Raw genomic sequence first — 27,372 nt, forward strand, 5'->3', positions numbered from 1 at the left:
CTTTCTTTCTTTCTTTCTTTCTTTCTTTCTTTCTTTTTCTTTCTTTCTTTCTTTCTTTCTTTCTATTTCTATTGATATATATGTCTGTGTATATATATATATATATATATATATATATATATATATGTATACATATACACATATATATCTATAGATAGATCGTCTTCATATATATATATATATATATATATACAGATGCTTTTATATTTTGTAATATTTTTTGTAATATTTTATAATAACCGGTGTGTTTTAGCTGAGCTGTTTTATTTGCAATATCATATTTTCGTTTCATGCAGTAGAGAATCACAGAACGGTTTAACATTTGTATGAAGCTTCTGTTCTTTCTCATAAATCACAAGCTTTTCGGCCAACGATAGGATGAACTTGTAGCCAATTCCCGAACAGACTGGAGCCCATCCTCTTTTTCATAGGTGATAGATGAGGTCCGCTATTTAAATACCCCGCGGGGTAGGCGTGGATTAAACACTGACTGGCTGCTTCTCATATCCATTAAACTCTTCTCCTCCTATGTGAGTGGAAAGAGGGAGTAAATAGGAAGCTGGAAGTGTGATGCACATGGTGCGCCCAGTGTCCTTAGGGTGTTAGGGAAGAAGGTGGCGAGCTTGTGCCTCATTGCATCCCCAGCAACTGAAACAGCAGCAAAAGGAAGGACCTGTGTCAGGAACCGTTCCATGCTTTCTAAGGGAGAACCGAACTGCGGTGCTGGCGAGGAGAAGAAGCTGCAACTATATAGTGGTAAGATGCAGCATTTTACCCAGCTCATCCATCTATCTAGGCATAAACAGGTAGATCTAGACATTCAGTAATGTCTATATATGCCTATATATATTTATAATTGCAGTTTGTGATTTTGCATTGAGATATATATGTATATATATATATATATATATATATATATATATATATACACTTCTATATACAGAGCTTTAGTTCTTCTTTTATACAGGTAATACGGTATTATTGGTTTACTTAGTAACACATCCTTCATTTTATAATTGCAGTTTGTGATTTTGCATTGATATATATATATATATATATATATATATATACATATATATCAATGCAAAATCACAAACTGCAATTATAAATATATATAGGCATTATTAGATAGTAGTATGTGTGTGTTTGTGTACATATATATATATATATATAATATATATATATCTATATTATATCTATCTGTCTATCTATCTATCTATCTATCTATCTATCTATCTATCTATCTATCTATCTCTCTCTCTCTCTATATATATATATATCCACATGTATAAGTCTATTATCTATCTAGGCGTAGATACAAGCATCTAGCTACCTAATATACCCTGCAATGTATTTATGAATGTAGGTATCTATGTTAATAAGCCAACTCTCTTTCTAATACATGCAAGTCAAATGATCGATTTATAATTTTCCATTTTCAGACAATATTACATTATGATGCTTCCCATATTCATATAAATAGGAAACAAGCATTTACATTATTGCACTGACAACATTTACCGAGCTTTCGTTTGCTATTTTTACATGTCATATCTGTTTTTATTGCTATTACATCTAACAATCTTCTTTTATACAGATAATATTATTGGTTTACTTAGTAACACATCCCTCATTTTATAATTGCAGTTTGTAATTTTCTATTTTAATTGGAAATATATATATATGCGTGTAATTTGTTATTAGGAAGCTTATGAATGAAATTACCGTTTAAAGATAATATTATTTAGTTATTATTTAGTACGAATTGCTCTGCAGTCCTTCATAATGGTTTGCACAATAATTCCATAAAAAATATTTTATTTTCGGGCACATTATGCCTGGAATATACACAATTTTTCTAGTACTAAAAAGGTATTTCTGTTATTTACTTGTAAATTCTTTATTTCTGTTATTTATTTGTCACTCTATAAAGAATAATAATAATCGTCTATGTGTTATTAATTGGGTTAAAGATAATATATATTAAGAGACTCTCCGACAAATACCCTATTTGTAACTAGTGTATGCTTCTATATGATGGCTTCTATATGATGGCAAATACATAGCCATAAACACGAATTCTCCGATTATTTTATAGGCTGGGAAGGTGTTCATTCTACATAACGCAGGATAACATTAACTCTGTAAATACCTGCGCACCTTGACCTGTGCTGCTAGATGGAAAGTCCTGATATTGGGGTTTAGTTTAATTGTCCATGTAGTAGAATAACATGTTTTTTTAGCATTATTGTTACTGATGACTCTTGGATGATGCAGACGATCAGTTTGGATACAGAAGCTGCGTGAGGGTTAAACGCATTGCCCGGGCTGGATGCAGCTTGTGCGATCGCTGCTGGTGTCTGATCTGCGTTCTCCTCTGCAGGGAGTCCGTGCCAGGTGATGGATTACAACTACGATGAAGATCTGGATGAGCTGTGTCCGGTGTGCGGGGACAAAGTGTCGGGGTATCATTATGGGTTGCTCACCTGCGAGAGCTGTAAGGTAAGGGCCACTTACTGATAACACTGGGGAAATCTATGCCATTAAATAAACAGCTACATACTGTCAGATTTCATTCATTCTCTTGTGACATTATTTTGGGAGAGGGATGAAAAAAAATATTTCTATGCTTTGTTCTTAAGCTGAAACGTGCTTTCCTCTTGTTACATTTTTGGGCAACAATAGCCCTATATATATATATATATATATATATATATATATATATATATATATATTATATATATAATTGCAGCAAAAAAGGAAGTAGGAGTAGGTGCCCTGATATAATTTGTTTTTTTTTGTGATTGGCTAATTGATTGCCTCAAATTAAATGTAAAAATAATTCTATTTTGTAAATAGTTTCTAGTACGTCTTGATGCCATGAACCTACAGAATATAATTACATATTAAAAAAGAACTAGCACTTTTTTGTAAACTAGGAAACACTGTTTATTTACCCAAGGAAAATGTAGATGGATACACAAAATTAAAAGATAGAATGCAAATTCATATACTGAGAATTTTGATTCCCCTATGATTAATCCAATTACTGGATGCCTGTTTCTATTGGTGATGTTAAACAAAACGAAATTAGAGCCATTCATATTTATATCACAGTACTTTGATTTTTACAATTGCTCCAAATTAAGCATTTTTCACTCAAATCTCTTACCTTAAATCCTGTGCTTTACATATGACAGTTTAGCTGGAGAAGTAAGGGTGCAATAGTGAAGTGCCCTTATGACAAGGTAAATTAATCATTTGTGTATGGAATTCCCACATTCTTTTCAGGGACAATTATGAAGCTAACTCAAAAAGACAGTAACTATTGTTGCAAGCAAATCAGAGGTTATGAGCCTTAATCACTGAAGTGTTTATCAGTCAATTAATAATTATCATTCATCATAACAGGAAAATAGCAATAATGCTGCAATGATAAGAACACTAATTCTAATCCAACAATATATTAGTAGATAATATATGTAAATAACACAATCAATCTATTGTACTGATAAATTGTGGGTAGGTAAGTGATTTGCTGTTAAATACGCCTCAAATGTCTAACACTGGGGCATCCTCTTTACTAAAGTGCACAAGGAATTGTCACAAGAACTATCATCTGAATCTGGCTAGGAGGAATCTGTTCTTTGGGTGGGGAGCATTTATTTATTAGAAAATGTAACTATTTTATGGGCACATTTAAGGACTCATACCCTGGATTGTATATAATACTAAAAATAATCAAAAGATCCAACATTTAATAACTAAATGGTCAAGTCTTGCCTCTGGATGCAAATGCTATGATGTGATATTACACTGCCTGCATAGGTTTTCAGCTATGTCACTTCTCTGTACACAAACAATATTTACTTTTATTAATTACAGTAGTTGTTACATAGGTTGACCCCTTCTTGGTGAGGGGAAAAGCCAACATTAAGATGTGGAGCCCATGTGCCTTTGGTAAATGTGAAGTGATTTGCCCATTAAAACACTGCTTACTGGGAAACATATATTGCATGTTAGAAAAAGGTGATTTAACCCCTTGAGGACAATGGGTTGCCCTTAAACCCATTAAAGACAATGCATGGTGAGCCCGTACATGCGCGGGCTTTGTCGTGAATTAATGAATTTAAGACAGTATCCCGCGAAAGTAAATATTAACACTATCCATTTTCGGATTAGCCGCAAAGTGAAGCAAACAAGGTTTTTTCACATTTTTTTCTGTGAAGCATTTTATTTATATTTTCTATTACAATGAAGTATAAAAAAAAACAACAGCATGGAAACTTTGCTCCTTCTGCTAATATTCTGGTTCCAGGCCAGCGGAGAGTTCCTAATATTTCCATAGCAGCTGGATTCTGGAATAGACCCAGCATATAGCAGGGACAGGATAGAATTTGGCTTTGTCAAACACGGGCTCTTGGTGCCTTGGACAGATTTAGAGGTCCTGTCCCTGTTGGCCTCATATCATCTTCTAGAAGCAGTGAGAGCTACAGTGGCATTACTGCTGGGGGTTTCAAGAGTTCCCCTCACCTTGTAACACCTTAACATGTTAGTTAAAATGCCATATCTTTTATGCCTTCTTTTCTTGGCTGGCAGTTATATTTATATGCGCAACAGAGCAAGACATTAGCGTGCATCCATCAAATAGTATTTAAAAGCACCCATGTGAGGCATGAATATTGAGGATACATGGCCATATATTGCTTTTGCTCACCACTATGTCAAAATACCCCAGTTTTGGGGAGTCCTATCTAATTTTACATGCCAATATGGTGAATCATTGGGACTGCACTGCCTTTTAACACACTGCGACTCTCATGCAATTTGGATTTTGGAGCCTCCTCTGGACACCATTAATGAATGAGGCACCTGCGCGGCAGATGGGGTGTGCACCCAAAGGTTCGGTCAGAACCTGCAAATATGCACAAAACAATAAGGGGAGCGCACCCTAAAAAAATCAAGCATGCCCCTTAGGGTGTACTTTGCTTTCTGTATATCATTATATATTTTTTTGGCCGCAGAAATTTAGATTTTTATATGAGAACCCGTATTTTGTCAGCGTCACATGGTATACAAACCATTTTTTAAATAACCATAAGACATAATAAATGTAACACAAATGATCATATGCTGAATTCTGTCTCCAGTACGCATTGACTTGTTAATCATGTTTAACCCGAATCCTTTTCTGTATAGAATGTGAGTTTATTGTTATGTTTACTGGGGTTTGCATGATGTTATAATGTTTCTGCATTGCTCTACAAGGTTTGGGCTTTACAATGTAATGTTCTACAACAGGCAGTGGGGGAGTTTGCTTCTTTCACATGGCAGACAATAAATGCTTTTGTTTGAAGAGAACATTTTTTTTTTAAATATCTGCTACACTGTTGATTGCAAGAAGCAACAGGACAACCTTTACCATTAGATTAATAAGGACGCTTTGTATGATTGTATAGCTGTATAGACAAGCTACACAAACTCTATACCTTGCATCACAATTATAAAATATAACACAGAAAAATAATAATAAATGTAAATCAATTTCTACAAATAACTTAAGTGGGTTTGATGATGTTAAAAGCAAAGGAATTTAATGCATGGTATATATATATATATATATATATATATATATATATATATATATATCTAAAGTGCTATATGCCAGACTGCCGTTAGAATCATTTGTATGCTATTATGTAGAGTGTGCAAAATGACTCTGAATATACTGTTCATATAGAGCGTCAAAGGAGGTTCACATTATACTTTACATATACAAGGATTGTTTTTAGTTATAAATGTGGCAAGGACAATGAAAAGAAATGCAAAGCATTTTACTATATATATATATATATATATATATATATATATATATATTATTGATTCTTATTGTTTATTTATATAGCGCCAACAATTTACGCAGCGCTTCTTACAATACATATATACAAGGGCTATGACAAGACAAGGACAAACCGATACGTTAGGTGGAGAGAGCCCTGCTCGCAAGTTTACAATCTTGTGTATATATATATATATATATTTAGATATCTATATATCTAGATATATACACACACAGACATACTGCATATAGAATATATGGTTCATTAACATTATTGTGCAAACATAGAAGCTCCATAGCAAGCTCAGTAAGTTGTTACTTTGTGTGTTTTCTTTCTCTTTAGTTTCTTGTTCTTGTTATGGTTGTTTTTTTTTGGAAGATTTGTTTATAAAATAAGCTGTAATAAGTCTTTGGGAAAAGCTCACAGTAATTTACCTTGTTGTGCCTTTTAGGGATTTTTTAAAAGAACTGTCCAAAATAACAAGCGTTACACCTGCACAGAGAATCAGAGCTGTAAAATAGACAAAACTCAAAGGAAGAGATGTCCTTACTGCCGCTTTCAGAAGTGTCTGAATGTAGGAATGCGGTTGGAAGGTAAGAATAAAAGTATTTGAGTTATTCGTTATTTAATTAATATTGTAACCTAAATGAAACTGTAATAAAATTCAAAAAAATGACCTCCTCCCATGAGGGGAAAATATTTTGCTACCCCCAGGCACCCAGAGGGACCAAGATACTGTCCCACCACTTTGACCTGAGTATTACAGTGTAATCACTTAATATCTGATCTTTTAGGGCAATGCTTAGACTACGCTACACCATTGTATATGTTGATACAGAGAGAAAGACGTATTGCTGCACATATCGACATTTATTAAAGTGACACACCAGTCATTATATGCACTGTAATGCATGTGATAACTGAGCGGTCCCTTTAAATGTCACTGAGGTTCCTTTTGTAAATGCATGGGAGATTCTATTTGCATCTTTCCTCATCCTCTATGCCGGACTTCGGAGAAGGACTACCTCAGGTAAGTAGGACATTTTCCTTTTGTTTTTGAAGAATGCATATTAAAGTACGCACACAATTAAATATACATTCTTCCTTTTTGGGGAGGCCAGGGACTTAACTATAGGCTTGATTAATTATCAAAAAACAAAAACTGTCTGCGCTTCTTACCCTAATAAAGTTGGCAACAAATATGTAAACATAATATAAATGAATACATTTTTTTTTGTATACATTGTACAGCCAATACACTGTTTCTTGCAGCATGCTTACACCTGTTTGGTAGGCCTCATATTACACATTTGTATTATTTGAGCCTGAGACTAGCTTAGCGCACCGACATTTTTTCTTTTCCTTGATTAATTATCATTCCATTATTTCACCAATGCTCTGTGCAGCCCAGTTCCATTCACTTTCAGTTCATCCCATTAGAAGACACCCTCAAATATGTTACCTGCTATCATTTAATGCAGTTTTCCTCAGCCTAGGAATATGTGGCACAGGTCAGGAAAACCTTCTAGCAGCAATAAGGCACCTTTAAACGACACCATAATAAACATCCAGAAACATACTTGTTCAATGTTTACAGTCAAACCATAGATAGCCATTTCCTATTTCTCCCATTTATTCCATGCATTATTTTAGTTCTGTAATAGTCTTTCAATGAAGACCATAGTGTGACCTTGAAAATTCAAAATATCCATAAAGTCTGTAAGCACAAGATTCAGGCTTTATAACGTTTTTACTTGAAGTGATTTTCATGCAGAAAATTCTACAATAGCACAACAATGCATATTCAGTTTGTGAAGTACATAATGAAAAACTACAAACACATTATGTGCGCTGTTGTGCTTGAACATGCATGCAAAGTTAGTTCTTTACTGGAATTCTATATTGTTTGCAGTTATGACATTTAAAATACTTTATGGACAATAAGAGTCACAGTTTTCTTTCTCGTTAATGCACAATCCACTTTGATGTCTTCTCAATTACTGTAAACAAATGGAAACACATAATAATAATAATAATAATAATAATAATAAGAATTTTGCATTGATAGCAGCAAAATGCCAGCCAGAAAATATTTGTTGCAAAAGTATTTTACAATAGTTGTTTTTAAACAAGTAAATCTTCTGCATCACATATTTACACAATTGTTTTTACTTTGTGTAATAACGATTGTGTAATAATATGATTAACTATTGGATATTACTGTATTATTGTAAATGTATTTTATTGGCAGTAAGGGACTGGGAGTGAATGGAACTGGGCTGCACTGGACATAGGGAAAAAAAACATGATCATTACAAGGTGGACAGAGTGGAAGAAAAAATATTAATAATTCTGACGCAACTAAAGGAAAACAAAACTAGCTTGATTCCATGTATGTTTAAAAGGCTGGCAATAGTGGGGGAAAGATATAGTTTTAAAAAATAAACATATAAAACTCCACCTTCTACATGGGGTCCACAATACATCACAAAATATTATCCTTGCCCAATGGGTGAAGCATTAGCAGAATAAAATGGAGCATGGGGACAATAGATGGATTGATTTCCTACCCCTACCAATTTTTGAGATGAGGGCCCTCTTAACAGCATTGTCCAGGGCAGGCAAAGCAATGCACTGGGGCCCCTACTCCCCTCCAAAAAAGAAAACATGATGTGAGATGAGGATTAATCAACAGAAACAGAAGTATGTATATGCATATACATGTAAGGGAGAGCATTGGAAGGGCTAGGTGCTTTGGGTCTGACAGGCAAGGATATGATGTTGCACAGTGGATGCCCATACACATAGATATACACATAGATATACACATACATACACACATATACACATACACTGCCCTTACAAACGCCTGCTAATACACAAATATATACACATACACTCCCCATACAAATGCCTGCCCATACACACACACATATACATATACACTGCCCGTACATACTCCTGCCCATACACACACATGTACACTGCCTATATACACACATATACATACACTGCCCTTACACACACACATCCACTGCCCTGCTCATAAACATACATATACACTTACACACGCCTGCTTACAAACACGAATATACACATACACTGTCCTTACACATGCCTGCCCATAGACACATACACTGGTCTTACACACACATATATGCACTACCTATATACACACAAATATACTGCCCTCATGCACGTCTGCCTATACACACACATCCATACACATGGATGCTTGCCCATACACACAAACATACTTGGTCACACTTGCACTTACAGCAACCCCTCCACTCTGTCTCCTACCCCCTTTCTCCCCATCTCTTACCTTTCTCCTCTTTCATCTTGTCTCTTACATCTGCCATCCTGTCGTCGAAGCAGAAGGTCTGTCACTCCAGACCTTTGCTTTGGTGACCTCTAAGCACTATGTGCCAGCAATCAATGCAGAGCACCGGGATACAACGTCATATTCTGGCCCTCTGCATCAATTGCTAGTGCACGGTAATTAGGGAGCATGGAAGCCAAGCATGGCAAAAGGAGGTTGTTTGGGGCAATGATGGCACAGGCAGGCTGTTTGGAGCAAATATGATACATGCAGGCTGTTTAGGGCGAAGATGGCACAGGGAGGTTATTTGGGCCAAAGATGGCAAGTCATATGTGTCCAATCTGGGTGCTGGGCAGATCCTGTGGATGCAACCTGGGTGCCAGGGCTGGCCTTTGGGTTTTGTGACCTGTGATCTGTATCTGAAGGTTTATGTTTTTCCTGTATTATTTATTTGATCTATACCTTCAATGCTGAGCTTGTGCGTGATTTTTCAGTTGCTCTGTACCTGTAATGCTATTTATGGATTATTTATTTAATCTATACATGGAAATACAAGGTTTGTATGTCTAATTCAGTTGATCTGTACCTGCAATGCCATGTTTAACTGTGTTGTTTATTTAATCTATACCTGAACTACATGAGGGAGTAAATGAGAGGTTTTGTACAGTGAAGAAGGGGACAAAGGGACTTTGAGGGCAATGACAGGGTGCCTGAACACCTAAAGCCGGCCTGCCCATGAGCTGCAAGTTGCAAGCCATGGATATCCACAGACCAAGTCAAACCTGGGCCCCTCTTACCACTTTTTGTTGCTGTCCTCAATAGGAATGCTCCCAAAGAGATTTGAGAGATGGAGGGAAACTAAAGAAATAAGGAAGGTTTTAGTGAAAGAACAAGTAAACAAGGGTGAAATTGTATAAAGGAAGTATTTGAAATGATGGAAGGATGTTAGTGTAAGGGAAATGCTTCTTACTTTTATCTTTCAAGCCCATTTGTTATAAGTGTATTCTATTTTAGAAAGGGAAAATACATGGTTTGTACAAAATATAATAATATGTGTATGTGTGTGGATGTACCAGTCTTTGTCTTTTGGCATTAGTTGTCCTTGGTTCCTTGCTTAGTTGTCCACTGTAAAGTTGTACAGTGGATAAAAAATAATGTCATAAACCAGCATCTACTAAGGTTTGTGTCACATAGTGGCATTCTTGAAGAAATGTATTTCATTGATAGTTTTATAATTTACGAATAAGACATTACTGAAATTACAGATATTACTGGTTATTCTATGGACTGTAAGTTTAATGCTATAAGGTCATGGGTTGAAAATTTGTAACATATGCCTTGTCCTGCTGCCTTTTCCAGCTGTGCGTGCTGACCGCATGAGAGGAGGACGTAACAAGTTTGGACCCATGTACAAGCGAGACCGTGCCTTGAAACAACAGAAGAAAGCACTAATCCGGGCTAATGGCATAAAACTGGAGACTGTCCCACAAATAGTGTCTCCAGCTCAGCATGACTACACCATCTCTAACAACATCCACACTATCCACCCATCAACCAAGAGCCTTCCTCCTAACCCTACCCCTATGACACCTGTAGAGTATGACCGAGGGTCGTATGGACCTTCCCCACCGGGAATGACTATGCCTAACCATGCACAACTGTCTGGCTATCATTACTCTTCATTTCCAAATCGTACCATTAAATCAGAATACCCAGACTACTATACACACATGCATGATCCAAATGCAGTGGGAGGTTATGTGTACCCTGAGGCCTACACAAACAGCTCCCCACCAGACATTCCCGAAGTGATCCTTAAACTGCTACAACTAGAACCTGATGAGCCTCAAGTGAAGGCCCGGATAGTATCATGTCTGCAGCAAGAACAGAGCAAAAATCGGCACGAGAAGCTTAGCATGTTTGGTTTGATGTGCAAAATGGCTGACCAGACACTCTTCTCTATAGTAGAATGGGCACGGAGCTGCATTTACTTCAAGGAGCTGGAGGTATTACTTTTTTTATGTTGTCTTTATATACAGTTTGCATAGTTCTAATATTTATCACTGTTTTTATTTATTTTAAATTATTAAATTAATTATGTTATAAGAGTGCCAAACCTCTGTTACCTGTTTTCATTATGCCATTGAATACATCATAAGATTTACCTAGCTTACCTAACATAGGACATGTATGAGAGGTAATGGATTTGTTTTGTGTAATTGATGCCTAACTACTTTTTAAAGACCCATCATTTATTTCTAAATTAATAACCCATTATAGTATTCCCTTAAAATGTTTTTTTTTTACACATTGACCACAATGTTTCTTTTAACTGTTTGTGAACTGTTTGCGCCTCCTATCAAATGAATGAAGGAATTCTGCAGAATCCCATCTCCATGCATTTGACGCTTTTCTTGGCCCCCTTAAGCTTGCAGGAGACCTGTTTGGCCGCATACATCTACTGCTAGCCAAAGCACACGTGTAGTACACTCACCACAAACCAGCTCCTGTGTTGGCTTGAGTGAGTGTCTATAAATAAAAATGTTTAGCTGCACAGGATTCTACTCATTAAAGAATTGATATTAAGGTATTTACAAAGTACTTTTATATGCATAGTTCATTGGTGGGTCTGTATAGGACAGTAAACCTTTAAATTGATACTACTATATCATTAGTAATCTCTATTGTAGAATATATAATCAAACCATTCTATTAGAAACAGTAAGAAATGTTGATGACAGTCGGCTAAAAGAGAAAGAGAGATATAAAGAGAGAGCGAGAGATTTTGTTCCATTACATGACACTTTATTTGGGTGCAAAATATATTGTCCACAGCTTTATTAACATATATACAATATTTAGAGGTCATTGTCAACCCAGCCACCCCGGTTAAAACATAATTAACAGTTTACTTCTTATTAACACTGACAATGACCTCACATAACCAATAAATTAACCATATAACAATGGCAGCAACACATACCAGGTGCCTCCACATTAACCCATTAACATATTGACCACAATAGGGGTATACCAAGACACCCCTACCAGACCGTTTAACCAAAATATAACTATGTAGGGGCATACCGAGACACCCCTACACCACCGATTTAACCAAACCACCAATGCAGGGGCATACCGAGACACCCCTACACCACCAACTTAACCCAAACACCAATGCAGGGGCATACCGAGACACCCCTACACCACCCCAGGTTCTGAGCCACAGGCCAGCTCTAAACCTACACCAATAACTTGAACCAAGTCAAATTATTAAACCAAAACATAACAAACCACCGTATTAGGCAATAATCCCCAACTATCCCCGCCGCTGTGACAAAACGGGGTAGTCACCCCCCACAACCCACCTTAAAGGGAGGGAGGGTGGGACAACCAGGATTTAGAAAAGTAGTTAAATGACCGTTTACAAAATGGTTGCCACTTATATACCTTGATAATAACCCCACCCATAACAACTTTGAACCAATTAAATTAAATCACTCCTTTTGCACACCACCTAGCTCTGTCAAGGCCCACTCCGCCTAAGCTGCGCTGCTCCATGGGCTTCATACAAATGAGAGATGAACAGATGGAGATTTGCATGCGGAGACTGTTAAATAAGTTGATGTCACAGCACCTTGCCATCTGAGTATTATTGTATCTTTTTCTATATGGAACAATGTGAGTTTATTTTGAGCATAATACAAAGTACGCTACACTCTGTTCCCAGAAGGTGCTTCTAAACCGCACTTAACTCTCTCTGAGCTTTTGAGAGACGACTGAGCATTTCTTGAAGTCATCAGCATTGACAGTGGAAGAAGATTGCTAATTTAGATATTTAACCTCTAAATTGCAGTGAGGAAAGCTACTAACTGCAAACCATCAACCTCACTGATAAGATACTAGTTGCAGAAAGGAGGTTCATTTATAGACCTATATTTCTGTTGTTTTGGGTGAAATATTGTGAAATAAATATTTTACTATACTGGTTAGAACACCTTATTTTCCATCTAAGGGAAAAATAAGTGATAGGGACCCGTTGTAATACAGGCAATGATACCTAGATATTTGCAGGCATAAAACATATCGTGAATGAAAAGATAAAACCTAAATTTCATGTGAATATGAATTGAATATGAAATAAACAAAAAAGCTACTAAAAAACACTCCTCCTCATGGTGTGAAAATACCAATCAACGAACCATTGGAGCGCATGTACATAAGGGAAAAATAATAAAAACAATAACTGTGCAATATAGTAAACCTATATGATATTTTATGTGATATGAAATTCATATAATATAAAATATCATATTGGTTTACTATATTGCACCATTATTGTTTTTATTTTTCCCTTATGTACATGCGCTCCAATGGTTTGTTGATTGATAAAACATATCGTGACTACATCAGCCATTTTGTGGTCACCGATGTGATATTGCTTTGCCTTGCCCACTTTTGAAATGTACAACAACAGCAGGACACGTTAACTAAACGGCAATACAGTTTTTGTTAATCAACATTAAATTGCATTTAGTACCCTAGCACACTGTTCGAATAAACTACACATGGCAGATGACATACTTTAATGGATGTTATCTAGTTCTAACCAGTACCCATACACACGACTATGATACCACCACCCCTCACACATTGTGCCAAGACTCCCACACCCCTAACCATACAGTACTGTAACATTATTAATGTTATCACCTATAGGTCTCTATGAAATTACTCTTACTGGCCTCTTAAAAAAGTCTTCCCTGGAAGCAGCAGTAGCTGTTCCCCAATTTTATACCCCCAACATGTCAACTGTTCAAAGTTTGACATCTCTGTTGAGGCTGTGGTTAGAGACAGGGCAGGGCACTTTGCGATGTCTTGATGCAGAACACTGGGATATGACATCATATTGCAGCATTCAGTGCATCATGAGTTGGACAAATGGTAGCTGTGACTGAGGTGTGTGGTGCAAAAGAGAATTGTTCAGTAGATTACACAGCTCAATGTACTGTCAGAGGAGATCCTCTGACCCCCTAACCGGCCCATAATCCTCACTGCCTACTAGTACATAGATGTAAAGCTTGACAGTACATAGATGTAAATCCGGTTCTCCGGCATGCCGCCAGATGGATCTGCCGCCACTCCATGGGCCTATATACACCATGGAGCATTGTGCCTAGTCGACACAGGCTCCCTAGTGATCTCACTCTGATGCAAAGCGCCGGCATATGACATCATATGGCGCGCCGCATTGAAGATGGCTGCTGCGCAGCTATGGCAGGTGCTGCCTTGGGTCAGACCTAGGGCTGAAATTGTGGAGCAGCTTGGCAGGCCAGTGCCTAAAAATTAACACTCGTGCTTAAAACGAGGTATCTAGGAGGTATTTCTGAGACATCTACAGCCAGACAAAGTGATTGAGAAGCAAGTTGTTTTCTGTCCTTGAGCAGAAGTGCGCCAGCTTGTCGCCCTTGCATGGAATCATATGATCTTACATGTGCTGATTTTGAAGCCGGAGATGTATTTATTTAGCTGCTAGCTTAATATCACAGTTTTACATTTCAACATTTTTTACTTATTTTCTCATACAAGAATTGAAAACGTACCGTAATATAACAGCTTTAAACTGGCCACAAGCTGCCGGTAAATGTCAGCGTTTCTGGGGCACCTGGTTGTGTCGCCTGCCTCATTGCACCATCGTCCAGCTTTTTTTAAAGAAAATATCAGTTCTATGAAATCAATCATCCATATTGATATAATAAGGACTTACTACAAGTTTGGCTGTGTTTAATGTTGAATAGGTTAATAAAATTATTTCTGGGGATTGTATCCCTTTAATAAATCTCCTGGTTATATCCTATTCAGATTATGGGACTCCTGTAACTGACTTAATTACATGTATAATTCAGCCATTCATAATAATAGATCATCATATACATTAGATAGTCGCTTTGTGTTGCAGGGTCTGAATATATGAATATGGAACATACCATTGAGAAATAAAGGGGAGTTCAATGTGCAGCTTGAGACCCCTTAAGTTGTCATAAGACGCACATAAAATAAGGAGGCCGATAATACGATTTGATCGTTTAGGATTTATTATCACAACCAAGGGCCGGATGTTAAAACAATAACTACTAGTCTTGTGAACTTTGCTATCATCCAACAGATATAACTGAAGGTTGGGAAATTGTGGATGTTAGCCAGAACCAATCTATAGTGTTCATGTAGAGGAACATTATGTATTGTCAGTCCCTGCACTTTTAGGCTTTATATAGTGAACCTTGATATATTGTCACATTCTGCACATTAACCAGTGCGCATTATTAACAAACAATAAAAATATTACTCCGTAATGATATCATAGAAAAAAAAATACTTTTATGAAGCTCTATGTAACCTTAAACCATTAACTCATAACTCATCTGTTTTTGTTTTATGTGAAAAATACACAGGGCAAGGTGATATTTTGAGAGAGCAGCGATATAGTGTTGTGTAGTATAAATAAAATATCTACTTGTGCAAAGGTGTAAGGTGTTCATTTTTTTGGGGGGGGGGGTGGAATGAGAGTACATGTCAGGAAGAGAAAAATTAAGGTTACATTGCATAACAAAAATAGTTGGGGCTCCCTCGCGCATGTCTATCCTGTTTTGAGTAGCCTAGGAAGTTCCCAGGTATGGCCATCAGAAGATGTGATTGGTGCCAATCCAAAGGGTCCACTTGTGGTCTTTGTAATTTTAAAAGTCAGATGTTAGCCTTCAGAAATTGAACTGAGGTTGTCTCTTTTTTTATAATAATCCGCTAATAAGCCATCGCCATTCCTTTTTGTCTTCTGGTGCCACGGGAAAAATGAGCTTTAAGCCAGTTTTACATTATGGTGGATCTAGCCCCGGCTAGAGAAATCTAACACCGACACAGAGAAATAAATCTGAATGTGACTGCACGCGCATGTTTATTGCAGATCACTGTTAAACTACAATGAAAAAAAAGGATAAATTGTGTTTTACATGCTTAAAATAAATTCCTGAAAAAGAAGGACAGCAATGAAACATTTTTACATTCAGAAAGCTACTATTGATTTATTTTGTACCTCTTTAAGTCTTTTAACTGTGGGGTTATAAATGGGAATGTGTCCTTGGCTGGGCTGTAATCAATGCTTTCAGTCTCTGTCAATTTCTTTGTAGTGATTTTGTTACTTTGCAGTTCAAAAATTAAATAAAAATAGCAGGAGTACCTATGTGATCTTTGTGTATATAACTGTGTTGACAATGAGTATTATAAATCAGAAAAATATGTATTTTCTACTAACATAGAGAGTTGATATCTTTATCGTTTTATCTTCGTTTTCTTTTAAGATATTAGGGGAATTTAGCCGTCATTTTTTATTGTTTAAGTCAATATGTTTGTCGCAAAGGATGCCTTAGAACATTTTTAGATACGGTTTTCCTATAAATGCATTATTTGCTAGAAAATTGAAATCCCAAATGCGGGATCTGCATTTGAAGTTATTGAGCCGGTCATGGCTTGGTATGGACCCTGGAGGGTGGCTCACTAAGATGGATTCGGCCACTGTATGAGAAGGGGGCCACATGGCAATAAAAGCTTTCTAAGGTCTACTTTGCATAGATAAAGTGTTTGGCTTGTTGCCTACTCCTGTTAATTGAGTTTTTTTCAAATAAGAGAAAGACAGGTATGGTGGAGCAAACAGTTAGAAGGGCCAGTCTCTTTCGGGGCTCATTTGGGCAGACTTTATTAAGTTTAGTAATTGTGTTGGGGTAAGGGCGTCTGGGGCCAAAAACCAGCACAGACTGCTTCCGTAGCCCTGTCTCCTTCTCCGACGACCGTTTCCGTAGCCCTGTCTCCTCCGACGACTGCTTCTGTAGCTTTGTCTCCTTCTCCGACAAGGAGAATTAACAGGAGTAGGCAACAAGCCAAACACTATATCTATGCAAAGTAGACCTTAGAAAGTTTTTATTGCCATGTGGCCCCTTCCCATACAGTGGCCGAATCCATCTTAGTGAGCCACCCCCAGGGTCCATACCAAGCCATGACCGGCTCAATAACTTCAAATGCAGATCCCGCATTTGGGATTTCAATTTTCTAGCAAATAATGCATTTATAGGAAAACCGTATCTAAAAATGTTCTATGGCATCCTTCGCGACAAACATATTGACTTAAACAATAAAAAATGACAGCTAAATTCCCCTAATATCTTAAAAGAAAACGAAGATAAAACGATAAAGATATCAACTCTCTATGTTAGTAATCACCACTATGGATGTTAGGCTTACTGGACTGTAATTTCTAAGCCTGGAAATTACAGTCCAGTAAGCCCAACATCCATAGTGGGATTGCTAAGAGGTCACCCAAGAAAACAGCTCAATGCAAAAATTTCACTCGCAGTGTTTAATATTGTGTATGAGTAATAAGTCATCTTCATTTATTATTTTTTTTATGAAACTGTATGCCACAAAGTAGACTAGAGGGATCCAGTGGGTACGATCTACCTGGATTTTTCCCAACTAGATTGGGGTATTATAACCATATACATGAATATTTAAGGAAACTACAAAAACCTGTCTACTGATATTTTCAGCCATTTAATTTTACAGACAACCACAGAACATCATCTAACTGGAACTGTCAATCGGTACAATTAAGAGGTAGAATGCATCATGTGCAGTGGTTTTGGTGGATGCGGTTAACAGTGTTTGGGTGCATTGGCATTTAGAGTTATAACTATTTAACTCTACCATAGGTAATGTTGATCCAGGGGAACAATCTGATTGAAGGAAGGAATTTTACCCGTTGTGGCAATTTCCATTTCCATTTTTGTGCCTCCTTTTTGATTGAAGTAGAAGATTTCAGCTTTATAAACTCGGTGTGCTTTTTTCAACCTGATGAATGTACAATGCTTTACCCGTTTGCTCATTAATTACAATTTTAATTGTAACTGCTCAGACCTGTTGTACAAGAATAACATAATACTTGTTCGTTAACGATGTCCCTTAGTAAACACACCGTGTCTAGTAAGTTGCCGAGACTTTTTAATGAATTGAAAGGTCCAGCTTTAATCTGAAATTTTATGACATTGCACTGTGGGATTTATGGATAAATCATACGCAGACCTTTTTGTCAATCAGAGGTTATCGCTCACATTGTACCTTGAAAGTGAAGGAATTACAGCATGGATGGGTACCTTGCATTAAAGGTCAAACTGGAGGCACATTAATATACGGTCAGTGTTATCGCTCCCAAAATTGGTCTCAGAATTTACTATATTTTGGACATCCATAAACAGTAATCAAAAAAAATCTCTCACACAGTTACGCATAGAATTGACATAGCGTCTCCACTGAATGAAAATATACCTTATATTTATCACCATATTTACTGGTTACCAGTGAGATGTTCTTAACAAATTGTCACAATCTGTGGACAATTATTAAAAGATATAAATCTAAGCGTTCCTTTGCAATATTATAAAGAACGCTGAACATCATTTGCTCATATGGTTCAATTTTATAACAGGCGTGAAGAAGGCAGACTTAGGCGGAAAACAATTTTCGTAGATCTCAGTAGGAAGCAGTTTAGGAAGAGCTCCTCGAAGCAATGTAAGTGCAAACCCACAGAGCTCTAGCCACTGCGGCTCTTTGCATTGTGCCGTCAAAAATAGAATAACATAAGTTCACCCCGTGTTTTTCACACACTTGAAGAACTCCTGTCTGTCCCCAGATGCGATGAGAGACAGCCTCTAGTGCAAACACTCCACATAAGAGTGCGTCCTGGGGCAATCCAAACAGCCGAGCTGCCGGATTCACTGCTAGCCGCGCAAAGCAAATTTTGTCCTATTGTATTCACAACAGCGACAACATCAGTTGACAAGAACGCCAATCGATTACATACACAAAGACATCCACCATAGTTTCCAGAATTTAAAACATGTTTGATTAAAGAGTTATCTTAATTTTAGGAAATATGTATCCTCCTCATCCTTTGTGATGTTAATCATACTATTAAATCCATTTCCACGTATAGCCACGGGAACGTCTAGGGTAATAATAGTGTTAGACGATGGGTATACCAACACTCAGGCTTTTGTGGACTCCTGTGCTTGTGTTTGTTTGAAAGGACATGGATTGTGAACACTAGGCATGTATCCCGTCACATATTCCGCCCAGCGGTATTATTCTGCCACTTGGCTGGGGTTGTCCCTTTGGCTGAATGTTGAACGCTTGCTCGTTTACAGTAGCCTATCAAGAAAAATTTGAATCAGGAATTGCAGATCTGCCTGACCTGTTGTCAAATGGGTTGTAGCCTCACTTGCACCCTCTATAGCCATTGTTCTTTAAATCATTGTTGTACCAATGATACCAGGAATACCATTTTGGGGTTATTTGTGAAATGCACGTTATTGTCTTCTTCAAACATTTTTACCTTTTAATTTCAGACACCCTTACAATGAGGTTCCCTTTCCACCCTCTAAGTAGTGTTGTGCATTGTTTTAATGGGATGAATATTTAAGATTCAAATGCTTGCTTGCTTACTAGGTTATTAAAACCTATAAGGTTCTCAGGCAGGCAGTGGGCATCACAAAATCAATCGTACTCCTTATGGGACCTGAGGTTTGCCAGTCTCTCTTTTTTGCTTTTATTGCTTGTACATCTTTCTTATGTCAATATATTACTTATCCTTTTTATTTTGTTGGATAACTCATTTAAATTGACTCTGAAATCTGCTGATTTATATACAAACAACAATAGCATGATAGATTAGATATGTCTTTTGGTACAACACTCTGTATTGAAAGAAGCGCAGCAAGCACATTATGTAATTAGTTTATTCTTACGGTCTCTGTGTTCAAATAGAAACTGAAGAGTTCATTCTGTGTTCCACTTGACACCTTTCTCTTTCCGTTTGAGTTCCAGTATAGAAAGCAGATGGTAAACACTTATAACCAGGTGACCATATGGACAGGGTCTGGGAACAGAATGAGCCCGCTCTGTGTGACAGACCCTGCTGGTAACGTTGTAAGTCAATGTAGAAATGTGGTCACAAGTGCTATTCATTAGCATGTTCGGTGTTGGAGCATTCAGAGTCTGAACACTTGTGAAGCCCTCGCTCCAAATGGCATCTACACACAGAAAACATTGATGTCATTATTATAGTTGGTGGAAAAGAAGATTATGCCTCTGGTTCAGTTTTGCAAATAATGAAAATCAAAATGGTTTACAATATAAAAATTAAATATTCAGAAGAATACCATTGGAAATGGTAGAAGGCTCTGTAATGACCAATTTATACTTACATTAAGTAGTCAAGATTTTCTGGTAGGTGTTAGATGACAATCTTGACTTATGGAGATGGTCAACAGGACTGGAGCGGCAGGGGAAATGAATCCCTGGCACAATGCCAACAACTAATACATATGTCATCTAAGAACAATTCTGTAATGTGTGGATGAGGGTATTCAATGAAGTGTGTTGGAGACATATTTCTTTACACTGTAGAAAAGGTGTCTTAGCAGGGATATGTTATCATTATATAAATATATATGGGGCCACTCCGAGCACTCTGGCATTACTGTTCATTAATAGGACAAAAGGACTAGATTTTATCCATTCAGACTTGAAGAAAGAAAGTTTCACCTTAAGCAGCAAACTGGGTTATTTACAGTATGAATAATTGCTTGATGATTTTTTAGCGAAGAAGAATATACAGGAATATAACTGGTTATACTGGCACGCTTAGTTGATCCATGAGAATGCAGATTTTTTTGGACTCAATACAGATTTTCTTTTCTTTTTGAGGTGCAATTGTGTTTTGCTTCTCAATCAACTGCAGGATTGAACTCGATGGTCTTGTGCCTTTTTACATTTAAATTACTGTGTTACTATCTACCTCTTTGTGACTTATCATTTTGTATTTTTTTTAAACTATTGGTGAGATATTAAATTTAAAACAAGAATAAGGAGTTGCAGCATTTTTGTCTACCACCGGCAGATGTGACATTTTCTGTTCAAAACGAATCATCCATGGACAAAGAGACATTAGAAAAGAAAAAATGTCGGTGCGCTAAGCTAGTCACAGGCTCAAATAATACAAATGTATAATACGAGGCCTACCAAACAGGTGTAAGCATGCTGCAAGAAACAGTGTATTGGCTGTACAATGTATACAAGAAACAAAAACTGTCTCTCATTTATATTATGTTTATATATTTGTTGCCAACTTTATTAGGGTAAGAAGCGCAGACAGTTTTTGTTTCTTGTATAAAGAGACATTAGAGTCTGCAATGTCCTTGTGTCCCTTGTGCACCCCATGTGTGGTGGGTAGAGGGTTGATGAAAATAATCACTAAAGGGAATCATGGAGGCTTCATCATTTTCCAATGGGACGAAGGGGGTTAAACAAAATCATATAGACTACAGTTACCCTCCATTCCCTACCAGTAGAATAAGGAGGAATTCAACTATAATCAAAGGAACATGCAATGCATCCTTTAACCACATGGGGCCACTGGTGCACAGGGGTATACAAACATGCTAGTGGCCATTTTTTGCATATCTTCTTTTCTTAAGCTTCTGGGTTTTTCATTTTATTTTTGGAGTATCCCTGTTCCTTTAACTGAAAATGAGGACCAAGGTCTCCAGTGATAATTGCTGGATGTCTTTCCATCTTCCTGGGACCCAGTGGTGCACTGGATGGGCCTTCTTTCATCCTACCCAGATATATATATATATTTATTATTTTACTGTTAACCCCCTCCATTACACAAGAGGCACATGTAAGCTTATACCTCCCCAAAAAGTTGAATTAACCCCATCCCACTAGGAACAGAAAGAGGGGCAACAAGAGGCACAGGCGTGTTCTGTGTCACCAATAAGTTATTTTATTAGATTCCTAACCATCATCCCACTGGGGTGATGAGGAGGCAGGAGTATATTTCATTGACCCCCTTCCTCACAAAGTGAGGGAAGAAGGAGGCACTCGTCAACCAACTTGCATAAACTTACGTTGTAGTGAATAGTCCCATTTGAAAGTTTTCTGCTTTTCATAACATTGTATGGCTGATGCTGTACTACAGAAACCACTAGCAGGAGACGAGTATCCTACATTTCAGACAGTTTTTGATCTTTAAACTATGATCGATTTTTAGAGATATCAATATGTTGGGAATGTCATTGGTTTCTTGGTAAAACGTTCATAAGAAGCTCAAAGGTTGTAAAGGGAAAGCTTCAAGCTCTGCCTAAACCTTTCCTTTCAAAAAGTCAAGAAATGGGAGAATACCTACCTAATATCTTCTCGAAACTGCTCATTCCATAGGGCATTCCCTACACGAAGTTGAACTTTTATTTTCTAAAATCTAGAGATTTATGCTATTTATCATTCTGTTTCACTGACAGGTTCTTAAAAATAATGTGCATTCCCTATCTTATACTTCCGATTTGTATTTAGCTATATATATATATATATATACCAGGCATAGATGCTTTGCACAGAAATACAAGCTTACTTCCCTGAGTTTGCTTTTTGACTAACGCGGTGTATTGACACATAGTACACAGCTCTGTGGCACATATCTTGTGCTTGTATCATTCTTACCACTCCTAGTTGCCTGGGTGATGAAGCTAGAACAAATTATCCCAAATCGTGTAGAATAACCTTTTGTATGCCAGGTGCTAGCAGTATTGGCACCTTTTGGAGAAATGCCAGGTGAGCAATTAAAAAAAAAATCAGTGACAAAACCTAACATTATTTTTTTAGGCATTCTCAAAATAACAGACATGCCATAGGGACAATAAGCCTTTGGGATGGCTTGATTTCACCCCTTCTTTACTGAGGTTGTATTGTGCCTAAAAACCTGAGACTTTATAGCATTTTTATGCTATGCTTCCTTAACCATGATTCTCCTTTTTTAATTTTTCATACATGCACACAAATTATATATTGTTTTTTTTCAAGGACAGATAGAGCTTTCTTTTGATGGCATTTTTAGAATAGTCCAACATTTAGTATGAATAATGCACTAAAATAATTAAAATCTTTGGGGGGAAAAACGCCAATTTTTTTCAATTTGTTTTTTTTTTTATATAAAAATGATCTCCAAACCAGTTTAGTTGACCAAAATACTACAAAATATATTAATGGAAGTGTCTTGATTTTGATAAAAACTGGTCAAAATGTATTCGGCTGCTTCTCTAGATTACAGAAATACCTTTCGTGCAAAGCTGTTTTTTTATGAGTTTTGGAAGTTACAGGGCACAAAATGGAACATCCCCATACACTTTCACTGCCCTATATTGAGGCTGCTGATTGGTCCCCAACCAATCTGCAGCACTCACTATTCATGAATGGATCCTCATGTTCATTTAAAACGTGAGGTATCCATTCATAATGGAAGTCTTGCGTGATTATGTGAGAGTTCCAGCACTGGGAGGGTTAATGGCAGCCAAGGCAGTCCTCATGCTGTTTCATGCTGTCATGATTTTGGGTCACTCTTCTCATGACAGCATGGAACATCATGAAGGTTTTAATGAGTTAATCTAGAAAAAATAAATGAAGTGGATCATTATAACAAAACAAAAATTGTTCTCAATAATTCTTTTTAGCCTTCTAGCTCAGTGTTTTTTGGTATGCGTGGCACTTCGACTTAGTAATTACTTGGAAAGAAAGCCTCCTTCCTAAATCCTGTTCCAATGTAAAATAGAATTGTAGGTACTAAGTCCCATTAAAAGTAATAAACACACATGAAATGAACACTTCTTAAATCATTAATACTGATTTACCTAATGCATTGAAATAAGACATATAAGTAAAATGGGTTCTGTATATTCTTTATTACATTAGATAATAGCATCTAGCTATTGAGATAGACTTTGTAAAGTTCTATATTGAATGTACTTATTTTAAACTATCCATGGTCCTGAATTATCAATCTAAGTAGTGCCATGTATGCCAGCAGAGTTACATTTTTAAATACTGCCACTACCACGAAATATAAACCAAAAAAATACTCTATGCTTGGTGGAAACCGGTTTATTAATGCCATTGGTTGTTTCTATGAAAACTTAAAATTAGAGTTGAATGTTTATCCTTCAAACCATCCATATGCTTCATCATAACTAGACATGGAAATTTAACCCATCAATCACTGTACTGCACTCTGTATCCCTGTATAGGTCAGTTTTTCAAGGGCTGAATTTCCATATAGTTTCTTGTCACTGTGTTCATCAGAAGGAAAATTAATCAGCTTCAGTTCCTCCTGAAGTCTGAATGAATTGTGTGTCAGTCCACCTAACAGTTCTGATACAAAATGTTTTTCCTGAGACATTAATCTGCTCAGCTGCCTAGACCTCTACCCAACCCATGCTTCTTGTAGGTGACAGGGCGCTCGGCAATTTATTGCTTTATGCCGGACTGTGGACGTGAGGGCCCTATGTCTTGCATCTAGATCATCTATGAGCAGAACAAGGAATTTATGAGGTGCTTGTGCCAATGGCAATATGATACCTTGCTTCATCATGAAGGCTTCTCAGATTTTAGGTTTTTTTTTTAAATCAATTTCCAAACGCTCTTTGCATTTGAATATTACTTATTTTGTGAGTAAATGCATTGAGTATTAAAATATTGACTTCAGAAGGAGATTACCTATAGTCACTTACAGTTTGTGCTTTCATTCTGTACACATTGTGTATAATACAGTAAGGTTACCACTAACGTTTATTTTCGTAATCGACTAGCTGGCCAATTATTTTATGGAATAATCGATTAATCGGATAAAACAAATTACATTTTTGTTCTTTATTTAAAATCATTTAATGAACAAATTGAGTGTTACAAACAAACTGCCGGATCAAAATTGTTTGTGTGTGTTTCAAAACTTAAAAAACAAGTAGTGATCAGTGTGTATCTACAATATAGGTTAGTTATTTAAAGGGACATTACAGGGAAATGTACAGAATGCAGTAACGTAAGTTGTGTTGTGTTTGTGTATAGTGAAGTTTGTTGCTTTTGGTTGTATTTACAATCTGCTTAGCTTTGCTTCTTTGCCTTCTTCCTTAACAACCCTTAAAATCTACAGTAACATCACTTTTTATGATTCTTGGACAGTGAGTTGGAAGGCAGACCAACATCCACAATGCAACTCTTTAGAGGCATTACTGAGGAGACATAAGCAAAGTTAATTAATTAAATTGATTCCTTCGGGTTGGGGTACATGATAATGTTAGGTTCTTCCTTTATGTACAATCACTGAAGCTTTATCAATGGTCCTCAGTTCTGCACCTGTTGCATTGGTTGATCTTCCTCAGGGAATATAATATATATATATATATATATATATATATATATATACACACATTTACATATATATACATGCCTGATTACCCCAGAATCGAGGCAAAGTGAACTCTGGGAATGACCATTCTTATATTGCATCTAAACAGGCTCTTAACTTGCTTAGGCATGAAATGAAGGAGAAAAACACTGTATGCGTATAAGATGTTATATCTTCATTACTGATGCGATAAAAGCAATGCTGACCTGTAGGGTAAATTGTTAGTTATTATAATTGTAAATAATTAGTCATTATTAAGAAGTAATTTCGTTAGTTATTACAACAGTGGCGTAACAATTAAATCTCAAATTAGATACCAGTCCACTTTTTATGTGATGGGCAGCAACATATGCAATGTATATGTGTTGCTCTAAAAAAAATGGCTGATCTGGCAACCCTTCTTAGATCAAGGAAAACAGGAAATCTAAAAAAACCTCAAAACTGGTTTGTTAGCCCATATCACAAGATGCTATTCCTTAAACATTGAAATATGTTCTTTACAAGAACCTTTTGGATAAATTACCATTTTAATACAAAATGGAAATATAAGTGGCATTCACTCGATAATTGTAAGATTGTATCTTTTTTTCAAGATCTTTTGCTTTATATGTAGGATTTAAATCACCTCTTCAATGCGCTTAATACATCCCGTGTATATATGTATGTTTTTCCTTTTCAGCACCCTGTATTAAATAAGGCGTACTTTGTTAAGATATACAGCAGAGCTTTTTCATTTTGAAGGATTTTCATCAGCAGTGTAATAAGGTACATACTGCAATCAGAAAGAAAGTGGCTTCAAAGGTGCTTTTAATGTGGAATAAAGCATGGGAATAGCCCTGATAGGAGAACCTTAACACGTTTCACACCTTCACTGGCATAAGCTTAATACATTGTGCAAAAAGTGCAAATAAATACTAGGTGGACTTAACGAAACAACAAATCAGTGCAATTCATTACAACAGATGTAAAATAGTGATGAGCAATGAAACACATTTTAGGCAAAACAATCATATTAAAAAAAGTTAATGTATCATTATATTGTACAAAAAAATGTAAAAATCTATTTATGAACCTATTGAGGGAAAAGTATGAAGTTACTAATTTCATCCCACTGGCTAATAATACAATATAAACAAGTTATAATTTTCCATTCACAACCACATGACAAAAGATTTAGGATTTATTAAGAAATCTTATTGCATAAGCATACATATAATTACTAGTTAAGTGTACCCACAATAAGGAACATTTTGTGTCATAATGTGAATTCATTTCTTGGGGTTTGATTATTCCAAGGATACAAACTAAAACCGTTTGGAGGTAACATTTTAAAAAATGTAGTATCCATCTCTTGGGATTTGCTTATTCCAAGGATACCAGCTATCGGTACAACAATTATATCATATGGATACAAATGTTGTGCTATAACTTTCCTAATCCACAACAAAGAAAATCACAATAGATCACATATATGTAACGTATTAGTATATCAATGACTGCTAATTAAAAGCTCCCATATATTTATTAAAAAAAAACAGCTTAAATCATTTTCCACATATTTCCTTGTGCCAAGAGTGAAGGTCTAGAACGAGACACGACGGCATAGATTACAGCAAGAGCTCCCTGTTCTAGACCCCTATGGATACACTCTAGAATTGAAAAGAAAAATACTCGTGGTTACCTGAACTACATTTAAAAAAATGTTTATTTAAAGTATTTGCATCATTTGAAATGTCATTGAGATGTTCCTGTATGTGACATTTAATCTACAATCCCACACACCATTGAGATGAATGCGTTTTAATTGCCTTCTCTGAAAGAAATGTATTTGTTTTGTAAACAGTGCGTGTGATGAGTTGGGTCAAGTAGTTTGC

General features: G+C 36.5%; 1 protein-coding gene across 1 annotated transcript in view; it reads left to right on the forward strand.

Annotated features, from left to right (window-relative positions):
• Nucleotides 1-620: 620 nt before the first annotated feature.
• The window catches only part of NR5A1 (nuclear receptor subfamily 5 group A member 1), a 42,848-nt gene continuing 16,096 nt past the window's right edge, over nucleotides 621-27,372 (forward strand). Inside the window, exons 1-4 of the mRNA XM_053473051.1 lie at nucleotides 621-756; nucleotides 2,384-2,502; nucleotides 6,292-6,433; nucleotides 10,522-11,168. Coding sequence (XP_053329026.1) covers nucleotides 693-756; nucleotides 2,384-2,502; nucleotides 6,292-6,433; nucleotides 10,522-11,168 — 972 coding nt within the window. The 5' untranslated portion in view covers nucleotides 621-692. The remainder of the gene's footprint in view (nucleotides 757-2,383; nucleotides 2,503-6,291; nucleotides 6,434-10,521; nucleotides 11,169-27,372) is intronic.

The sequence above is a fragment of the Spea bombifrons genome, chromosome 8, assembly GCF_027358695.1.
Source record: "Spea bombifrons isolate aSpeBom1 chromosome 8, aSpeBom1.2.pri, whole genome shotgun sequence".
NCBI classification, from domain to species: Eukaryota; Metazoa; Chordata; class Amphibia; order Anura; family Pelobatidae; genus Spea; species Spea bombifrons.